General features: G+C 40.3%; 1 protein-coding gene across 1 annotated transcript; it reads right to left on the bottom strand.

Moving 5' to 3' along the window:
- Positions 1-424: 424 nt before the first annotated feature.
- Positions 425-9,803, bottom strand: tmem88b (transmembrane protein 88 b). The gene is made up of 3 exons (XM_047384949.1): positions 9,443-9,803; positions 4,516-4,917; positions 425-1,297 (listed from the first exon to the last, which is right to left on the bottom strand). The coding sequence occupies exons 2-3, from the start codon at positions 4,909-4,911 to the stop codon at positions 1,016-1,018; spliced, it is 678 nt and encodes a 225-aa protein (XP_047240905.1). The 5' UTR covers positions 4,912-4,917; positions 9,443-9,803; the 3' UTR covers positions 425-1,015.
- Positions 9,804-10,683: the final 880 nt, after the last annotated feature.

The following is a 10,683-nucleotide window of genomic DNA, read 5'->3' as shown; positions in this document are numbered from 1 at the left end:
TGACTTATTGATGTGTTGAATCCTCGTATTCTTGGTTCTTAATGTAAAGCAACATCTTATTAAGTTAGAAAGCCGTATTGGCTCCTCTAGCCTCGACTTTTCCCTGAGCAAACAATAAGATCACTAAAATGACACACGGGTTTTTACCATTAAGGGGATTTTTTATTTTACTTTTGTCCGAAGCAGCAAGGTTTAAAAAACAGGATTTTCTCTGCCTGCTCGGTTGTTTTGTTCCTTCTGAGATGAACGTAACGGTAATCCTGAGCCAGAGTGGGTTTATAAAGCATTAGTTACAGAAAGGAAGATAATTTGTCTTTGAATCTTCTGGTAAATTTGCCAGTAAAGCCCTTGAGTTCAATTAGATTTAAGCAACATAAGCATATCATTAAGTCAGTTACTAACGCCGGGTAAAAAGACAAACAACTTGTGAAAAATCCAAAACTTTATTTATTAAAAAAAAAGGAAACGACGCAAGCAAAGGTCACAAAACTAAACAATAAACTACGCCTCACAAGTACAAGTTTTCCATGGTGATGCAAATGTGATAAGAGACAAATATGTTTTGTGTCATCACGCAGCGCTATTTTCAGATTTCCTCTTTCCTGTGATTTATTCAGGAAAGTCACAGATGGCTGCATGTCTTATTATGGTGGTTTTAGATCAAATTGTCTAACATCTGCTTCTTTCTTTTAAGCTGTTGCTTTATTTTGAACCTGTAGTTTCATCAACCGCAAACTGACAGTATTCGTTAAGTGAAGCATAATCTTTACTTTTAATAATTAATTTACCAAAGAGAAGTTTCAGTTAAAGGAAATGTAATTATTGGGATGATATCAATGGAAAAACTGAAGTATATCCTCCACACACACCTGCAACTGACCTCCTGTACCAATTATTGTTCTGCTTCGATGAAACATCAGACATTCTCTGGAGTTGCTTTTGTTTTCTTCTGTTTCCGAATCATTCTGCTCAACCTTCATCCTGCTTCCCTTTCATGTGTCATCCTTCTCCTCTCTCACACCCAGACCTTTCCCTTCCCGCCGCTCTCGCCTCCGTCTCTGCCACCGCAGCAGCCGGTGCCCAGGCCGCGATGCTGGGTGGGCGGCAGGTTCTTGTACACAGCCCGGCTGTACGGGATGAAGCACAGGCCCAGCTGGAGGTGTCGGGCTAGGCGGCAGTACGCAGCCAACGCCAGGACCAGCAGAGGGGTGACCAGGAGGAAGCCCACCACCAGCAAGGCCACGCAGCCTCCATCGGTCAGCAGGTCTGAGCAGTAGGAGGTTTCCTGGGGGCGAACCTGCAGAGGTGAGATCAGGAAGGCTGCAGTGAAGATAAAGGGTGTGGTAGTGGTTTTAAAGCACCTCCCGTTTTCTTGTTTTAAACTTCTTCTTTTTTTTTATATATGTACTCTTTATTAGTGGTTCTGCAAAGTTTATTTTTTTGGGATCATACTTTTCCCTCCAATCCTTGTACCCAACCATTACCGCTTATTATTGAAAAATGTAATTAGGGGTCAAAGTGAAGGAAAATGAATAAAGGTTTAAAACCAACCTAGAGCAGATGAGCAGCATCTGAACACCTCAGGACCTTCCCCAGGACCTAATAGATCATCATCCTGTAGTTGTTGATCAACCATGTGCCAAGATTTTGCTAAGAGATCTTTTGGAAATTACTTAGAATTAAATTAGAATTAGAATAAAAATCCTGTTCTTCAGTCTAGAGATTAGATTTAAATCAATCAATCAGATTCAGCGAAAGAAACAAGATCAAGTAGCATATTTATGACATAGAAGAAAATCTTTAAAGGACCTTAAGGTCTGAAAAACGAAATCAAGACCACGTTAAAACGGTTACAAGAAGGTCTGCCTGCTCGGAATCAAAATATAAAGACATGAGAGTTGTCTCAAGGCTTTTGCACGATGGGTGTAAAAGGGAAAAGGTCACAGATAAAAGCAGGAGATGACGCCCTCTGTGTGGTATGTACGAGGTGAATACAGGCACTAGTTAATAATCTGAAATTAAACTTTCACTTCTATAAGCAACATTAATCATCCTTATAAAAATAAAATCTCTTTTCCTGGAAAAATTAATTAGCTTTAAACTTCATAGCGAGCCATGATTCCCACCTCTGCTTTTTCCCAAACTCTGAGCAGTACATGCTGTACGTTAAACACTTGCTGCTGAGCAGTGATAGAGGGAGTGAGTGAAGAGGTGAAGGAATCACGATTTGAACGTGGGAGGGGAGCTGGAAGACAGATGGCCTCAATCATCCTTATCGGCCTTCCAGAGATGAATGTTTGAGTGCAAAGAGCAGAGAGCAGAAACCGCTTTCTGACACTCGGGAGCATAGAAAACACATCAAAATTAAAACTGATCATTCTGATCATCTTTCTTTTAAAATTCGTTAAGTTGGACAACAATTGCAAGCAGATATATTACAACTGGGCTTTACTGACGTCCAGAAATAGGCTCAGAATTACAGCTTTTAAATGCGTAGCTTCACCATGTGTTCTATAGTTAGTTGATCAGTAGACTTGAATTAACAAGTGTGGGCTGCTCCTCTTCTATCTAACAGCTGAAATGTCCTGAGGTTAATCCCAAATGTTGCATTTGTAGTTGCATTGGGAGATATCAGTGCGAATCAAACAGGCTGCAATAACATAACAAATCCATCCGGGAGATGACTGGAACGTTAGGAGCGGCTAAATCAACATTTTTTGCGACGTTTTGAGGAACAGAACACACTCCAAAACTTCTTAAGATAAGACTGGATCTCTATATGTCCATAAAAGACAAAAACAATGAATGACTGCAAGCTTGGCAAAGAAAATCCTGTACAGTCATAGGAAAAGAACGTTTTCATAAATTTCAACACGGTCATGGAAAAAGCTAATTCCATCCTATGATTTCAATCAGGATTGGGACATGGATGCCTGGGAAGATTGACAACTGTCTTAAATCGTTCCCACTTATTAGCCTTTCTCACTGAAAAATGATGGACTTGGAAATAAGAATTGTAGTATAATCCTTCCCAGATTAATAGGCTGATGTCTTTACAGCCCTAGTAATGTGTTAACACACTGCTGCACAGAATAGAAAAACATCCAAAAGTCCTGCTTTTATAGCGATGATGTTTCAGTTAATCAAATGAGTTAATTAGCCGCTGGCATTTACTCTACATCCTATGGAAGCAGCAGGGATTTACCTCACTACCTCATCAGTATGCCAGCGAGCAATCTGTTAAGGATTTTGATATTAGATTTATTATTTATTTATTTATTTGCCTCGAGATTAGCTTTAAATCATTTCAGAAACTTCTAAATACCAGCTTATTTTTATTTTGTCCTCATACATAAAATCCTAGAATTTGAATAAGGATATACTTTTTTTTTTTTTTATGTTCTGAGTGTGTTTTGCTGCTGGTTTAGAGTTTTCTATTCTTTTGGTTTGTCTCGTTCTTCTAGCATGCCAAAGGCTGGTTAATCCCCCTCTAATCTGCTGTCACATGAGGCCTTATTGTGGGAGAATCCTGGTCTCTTAAAGGGAGGTCAGCGGCCTAAAAACATACCAGCTAATTCAGGATGATTATAACCAAAGACCATTAGGTAGGTTCTGTACAGGCAGATATGTTTTTAATTGATTGTTTTCTTTGTTTAGTATTAATTAATTGCAGTTATACATCTTATTAAATCGCTAAGAAGCAAACCAGCAGCCCTCACAGCTTGTGTGACTGGCTTTTTACTCTCCTGACCAGCAGATTCCCCATCTCCTTAACTTCTGAGGGAGCTTCAGATCTATCTGATTCTGAAATCTCCCTTCAGAGATGGAGCCAAACTCCACCCTCACGCCTCAAGCAAACTATTTCAAACCTCTGCATCAAAGTGCTAAGATTAGCGCTGTTAGATGTTTCATTAAAGGATGGGTTCAACCATCTCCCTTGTAGTCTGTTTTCGTTTTGTTTACAGTTTCCTCACAACAACAAACCTTATAGGATTTCATTGGAATTTCATGTGATTGACCAACGTAAGTACCAAGCTTTGAACATCTCACAGAACTGCAAACCTACCAAGACGTGGACCTCCATGTAAACGGGCAGGCCGGGCAAGGGGAGCATTGATCAGAGAAGCAGCCAAGGGGGCTGTGGTAACTTTGGAGGAGCTGCTGAGTTCCACTGCTTTAGGTGAGAAAATCTGCCAGCAGGACAATTGTTAGTCGTAAACTCAACAAATCTGGCCTTTATGGCGTCCCTGGCAAAAATAGTCATTGTTGATAGAAAGTCCCTTTTTGCCACAAGCCAACTAAGTGACACGTCAAAGCCAAGATGTTCTGGTCGTAGGAGACCATAACTGAACTTTTTAAAAGGCTTGTATTCTTTTTGTTTGTTGGTATATCAAATAAAAATACCAAAAATATGTTGTAGTAAAAAGTAAGGATTAATAAAACAACCCAGCGAGTGAAACTGAAAAGTCTTTTTCACTCCCATCCCACCGCCGCCACGTTCCCCCCATGTCTTACCGTAGAGTGACACAGGAAGCCGAAAACAACCATGACGATGGCCGGGGTCAGGATTGTGCCGAACACCACGGCGGCGAGGCAGGCGTTGATGGCAGCAATCACTAGGTTCTGGGCTGTCACCAATACCGAGCAGGCCCAGCAGTCCAGCGACCCACGGAGTTCCAGCGGAGCCTCGCTTCCCCCGGCTCCACTCTCGGCTGCAGAATACGGAGGAGGTATGACCACCCGCGAGGGGGTTTCTCTACCTCCGCCCATGGCCGTGGTGGAGGCCAGGGAATTGGAATGGTGGAGATGATGTTGGTGATTGGCGTGGTGATGGAGGTGAGGCGGCAGCTCCTCAGAAAGGTCCAAGGCTTGATGGTGGGCCCCCTTCTCGAGAGTGCTGCTCAGACTCATGGAGAACTGTGCAGAGAAAATGAGATGCAATCAGAGAAAAGAAGTGGCCGTCAGCGTGTTGGAAACCTGTAGAAACATGTTAAATGGTTTAAGTTGATCAATGTTGTCTCTGCAAAGGTTCTTTGGGTTTGGGTTCATGAAGAGGGTAGATGTTTTATCTGTGAGGAAGTGTCAGAATCTGCTTGAGAGGCGATTATCATCAGCAAGCTGATTGGCCGAAAGGAAACAGGCCTATAATTGCTATTTGTCACTTGTGTAGTGTAGAGATGAAGGCTAACTTACATCAAAGACGGTGTTTGTTTGTTTTCTGTAGCTGTTGCTTATTTAACTTTTTCACAATTTGACATGTTACAATCACGAACTGGGATTTTATGCTACAGACCAAAACGTAGTACTTAACTGTAAAGTGGATGGAAAATGATGCATAGTTTTCCGTCTTTTTTTTTTGAAATATATGAAAGGTTAGGGATGTATTTGTTTACTGCGATAGCCATAGATAGAATCAGTGCAACTAATTTTAATTAACTAATCCTTCAGAATCTACCTGTGTATAATTTAGTCTCAGTAGCTGCAAAGATCCATAGCTCAGTTGGACAATCTGCCTGTGGGACAATTACTCAGTCATGCACTCCACCTATCTTGACTTCATGGACGAGTGGCAAGATGAAATCCATCCTTGCTTTTTCCATGTCGAAGAACGTGGTCTGGTGACACATGCAGACTGCTAGATGTGAGAGAACCTGGTAGTGGCAGCATCCTGTGCTTTTCTGCAGCAGGAATAGGGAAACAGGTCAGAATTGATGGGAAGATTGATGGAGGTAAAAGGTAATACGTCAAGAAAACGTGTTTGAGGCTGCAAAAAACTTCACAGGGGTGGAGGTTTGTAAGACAACGACCCTAAACAAACAGCGAGAGCTACAATGGAATGGTTTAGATTAGAGCATACTTGTGTTAAAATGGCCTAGTCAAAGTCCAGGCCTAAAACCAATCGAGAGTTTGTAGCAAGACGTGAAAACTGATGTTCACAGATGTTCTCCATCCAATCTGACTGAGCTTGAGATATTTTGTAAAGAAGGATGGGCAACAGTGGTAAAGACATACTCTAAAAGTCCTGCAGCTGTAATTACAGCTAAAGCTGGTTCCTCAGAGCATTTGCTCAAATCAAATGGGCTTGTCGGGTTTTAATGTGTAAAACAAAAAACCTGAAATTCACGTTTCCTTGTTTCTCCTAACGATTATGCACTACTAATTGTTAATTTATCACAAAGTCCCAACAAAGTCCATTAGAGTTTGAAGTTGTAATATAAATGCTTTTTTTTTAAGTCAATGACTGTCTTCTGGACATTTGTCAAAACTGCATTTTTTCCCATGACTGTGCCGGCCACAATATTGCCATTATGTGACATTTATATGTTAAAAATGCTTTTTTTAATCTGGTGTTCTGTAATATTCTAATTTTCTGAGACACTCATTTTAAGGTTTTCATTATCTGTAAGTCATAGACATCAGAATAGAGTTATTGACAAAAAAATTTATATTCCAATACTTTTAGATGTATTCCTGTATTATTTTTCAAGGCACGGGCTGACTCTGCGTATCGTTCGCCTCTTCTACCTCAAACATATGTATATAATGATATAATCTATCCGATTATCTGGTAGACAAGAGCAATTAATACTGCTGCTGTTGGTGAAGAATGTCAGCAGATAGCTCTTATTGGACCAAGTTTCTGCAGGAGACTCTTTCAGCTTCAGTTTGTGAATGTTCATGTTTCCACACTCTGATGCCAGAGTTTTACTGGAAGTTCTGGCTTGGTCCAAGATTCTTTAGTTTGCATTCACCTGGTTTTCAGACAGACTTTTTTTTTGTTTTTGTGATAAGCAGCTGTGTCTGGTACAGGATATCCTCGCCTCTCGAGGGTCATGAGATAAAGAGTAACAGTGCAAAACAGAAGAAAAGATTTTTATGGCGCTTGAATCGGATTCGTACGGGTGCTTGAAATCCTTGAAAACGCTTGAAAATTAATGTGTTCTCAAGATTGGGAAAGTGCTTGATATTTTAATTTGCCAGTTTTGTAATAAAGAGAACTTTAACAGTTTAATTAAAAACCTCAATTTGATATTTCATGTTTAAGGCCCAAATAGGGAGTGATCATTTTGGCTTTAATGAAGTCCCAGAAGGCCTTGCTGCCGCTCAGAGAGGGTTTGCTCCTTTTCTTAATACCGGCGTGTGAGCAGCAGACATCACCTGATGAGCAGACCAGCTGCGTTACCGGCGGCGTCCTCTGGCGTAGCTATGAAGCAGCTGTGTTATAAAGCTCAATGAAGAAAAGGCGCTCAGAGATACAGACTGCTCCGAAATTTGGTGCTGGCAAAATTTTAAATTTACCTTGAAAGTGCTTGAATTTTACTGTTGGAAAAGTGTAAAAACCCTGTTGTGGGGAATTTGTACCAGGCTGAAGTTGTATGAACAACAAAATTATCCATTCCTGTCCATCCAACATGAAGTTGAATGAACAGGAAGATCACATAGATTAATCAAAAAACTAATTTTTACTTTTGGTGAGATAAAGCTTCTAGCTTTTTCACCACTGTTTGCCTTTTTGTGCATAAATTATTTTGGAGAGCTACAAACCAATCGGAGTGATCCTACTCGAATGACCCAGAACAGATCTCAGGTCTCAGTCTATTCTCTGAGGGGCCTAACTTTGACACGTGGAGCGATATTTCTGTGTATTCTAGTTCTAGCACCATTTTTGAAATGAATAGCGATCATGGACTATTCTCTGATGGCCAACCGACAGAACTTTTTCTACTTGGGTATCATCTCTTAGGTTACAGTTTCAGATTGGTTGTAGATCCTAGCCAAGAAACTGCCAAGGTCAGAACCGACGGGACCGAATGATGTACAACTTCTCCTTAAATTTAATGTCGGAAATGTGACCTGAGATTTGGGTGTTATCTGTGTAAAAATGTATGTCACGATCATATGTGTATTGGAGGGGAATGTAAAAAGAAGAGGACCTAAGACTGATCCCTGTGGAGTATCGTAAACTTCGCTGATCTGTGGTTTGATATTTAGGTAAAGTTACTTTGAAGCGCAGTGTTTGTTGAGGTTTGAGTGTAAACAATTACACAACACACATAAAATCCTATAAATAGAGGCAGCTACATGTTAAAGAAGTAAAACTAAGCATTTACCTTAGTCCTTACTCTACTGCCTGCCTCTCATCACCTTAACGTGTGCTGCCTCTGTGCTCTAATGTGCTCTAAAACCAAACATTAAAAAACGACTGTCGTTGTGACTTTGTAATTAAGCCTAGATAAGGAAGATCCGGTTGAGCAACTGATCAATTAGAAAATATTAACATGACGTAACTTGTTTGTTTAACATCCCCCGGGTCTATTGTTGTCCCAAGTCTTGTGAGGTGGAAGGTCACAGAGGAAGGACTGGCAGGAAGGTGTGTACGCGCTCATGCTTGTGTGTGAGGTGACTCAATTGTACCGCTTACTAAAAAAATACATTTAGGCACTCCACCCCTTTTACCTCCTACAACTGTCTGAATAACAGTTTCTGTTAATAATAGGCTTTGGTTTTAACAAAGGAGCTATAAATTATGAAATCTACCTTTTTAGATTAAATTAGCCATTTCACAGCTGTGTGTGTGTATGGGGGGGGGGGGGGGGGGGGGGGGGTTGCTAAGTAGCTAAATTTGGTCATTTAGTTTTTTAGAAAAACAAATTGTTGCATCTATATTTTCTCTAATATCAGTGAGGGTTCATGTTGCAAATTACCAAATTAGCGATATTTGCCATTAATTTCTCATACTTTTGTGCTTTGCCGGTTCTTTCCTGAAATATTCAGGAAAACAGTATTTCTTTTATTAGATCCTGCGGAACCTGAAATTTCATTTTCAAAATTCTGAAATTGCACACGTGAGCTTTATCCTTGCTAATTATGGTTTTATTTTAGGTCTGACCCATTGAATCAGATTTTAATCAATTGATTTTTTTATTAATTTTAGTACCATCAACTATATATATTGAAAAAGCTGTAATTTAATTGTTTTATGTTTTTAAATTCATGTTTTATTTTATGTGAAAATCCACTCCAAGGAAAGGGGCAAATTTTAATTTGTCTTATTTCTGCACATAATTTTACAAAAAGACAATAACGGTTTTATATAATTCATGAGATATATTAGTACAACAAGGTTGTCTAAAGTATCTTCAGAAAGCACTTTTGAAATGCTTTAAGTGCTTAAATGTTTGTTTGTGGAGACTTTCTGAAGCCAACATGGCGAGGATTAGCAGGGTCTGATGGCCATCATGCTTCAGTGCTTCATCTCTATTGTTATTTCTTTCTATGACACTAATCTGGGCAAAAGTAGCTCCACTGTGTGTGTTTCTCAGAGACTTTAGACCTAAAGAACAATTTAAAATGTATTGAATTTGTTCTTTCTCTTATCAGATGTACAGAAAAGCTCTTTTAGGTCTTGACGAGGAGAAAATAGGAGAGGTGTCATACTCACATTGTGCTGTGTGGCCCTTTGGACCTCTTGCCGTTCCTCCTCCAGATTGTTGCTGGTTTTTTCACTTCTTGTCAGGATAACCGCAGATCAGTTGGTCCTCAGCAACGTTTCTCTGTACGCATCAAAAAGAAAACTTTCAATTTCTTCTTTCAATTCTTTTGCCACTTTCTTCTGTTCAGATGTTTCCCTGAAGCTTTATCTGAAGTGATATGGTGATTTCCTGCTGCCCTGTTCTCCTGGATGTTATCTCCTTTATCACCGCTGTCAGCCCTTATATTGTTTTTTTTTTCTAGTTGCAACTCTAGATCAGTTGCAAATACTGTCTACACAGATGCTGACGGAAACCATTAAAACTCACAGTAACTTTGGTCTTTGTTTTAAGTATGTCAAACTTCTATGTACCCTCCTCCTTTTCTTACCCCCTGCCCACCCATCTCATTGAGCATACTCCCCCTGCATCCATTCCACTTTCTCTCCCCTCCCACCAGACTTATCAGCCTCTGCTGCCTCTCTCCAGCGGCTCCTCTCAGCAGACGCATTCCTCCGCTCATATCCAGGACATGCTCACCCCCTGTTACCCTCTCCCTGCTGCAGTGGGGGCTGGGTACGTCTTTTAGGGGTCAGAATGGGGCGGCTGACCTGATAAGTTGAGGTTCAGGAGAGCAGAAAACGAGGGGGAAGGGCCACTCAGTCAGACTTTTGGTGTGTCTCCTCACAGTTATGGAACAGAGGAACAATGGTGCTGAAATAGAGGTTAGTTTTTGTTTGGTTGCTTAAGCATTTTAGAAACTTTTCAGGTAGATTGCCCAAATATCAGTAAAAATAAAGGACAAAAAGCAAAACACCCTAAGCCAACCTAGAGTGTGTTTGTAAAAGTATTCACACCTTGTCCATATTAAAGCCAGAGCTGAACATTAATTTGAATCGCAATTATCATCGCAGTATCAACGTACACTAATAGGATGTGCCGTTGTTCAGACTCCTACTTTAAAGTTAAATATTTAAGCATTTTTTTACAGATTTTGATATAAACCTTACTGACAAAGGTGAGACAAAGGTTTTAGAGAAAATGGGAGCTAAGCAATAACATTATCAAAATATATCAGAAGTCTTAGCATCCATCCATTTTCTTTACCCACTTCTTCCATAGTGGGTCACGGGGGAGCTGGTCCCTATCTCCAGCAGTCTACTGGCGAGAGGTGGGGAATACACTGGACAGGTTGCCAATCCATCTCAGGTCA

This window comes from Girardinichthys multiradiatus, chromosome 14 (genome assembly GCF_021462225.1).
Source record: "Girardinichthys multiradiatus isolate DD_20200921_A chromosome 14, DD_fGirMul_XY1, whole genome shotgun sequence".
In the NCBI taxonomy this organism is placed as follows: Eukaryota; Metazoa; Chordata; class Actinopteri; order Cyprinodontiformes; family Goodeidae; genus Girardinichthys; species Girardinichthys multiradiatus.
The sequence above is the reverse complement of the archived record's forward strand: the minus strand, read 5'-3'. Positions and strand labels throughout refer to the sequence as shown.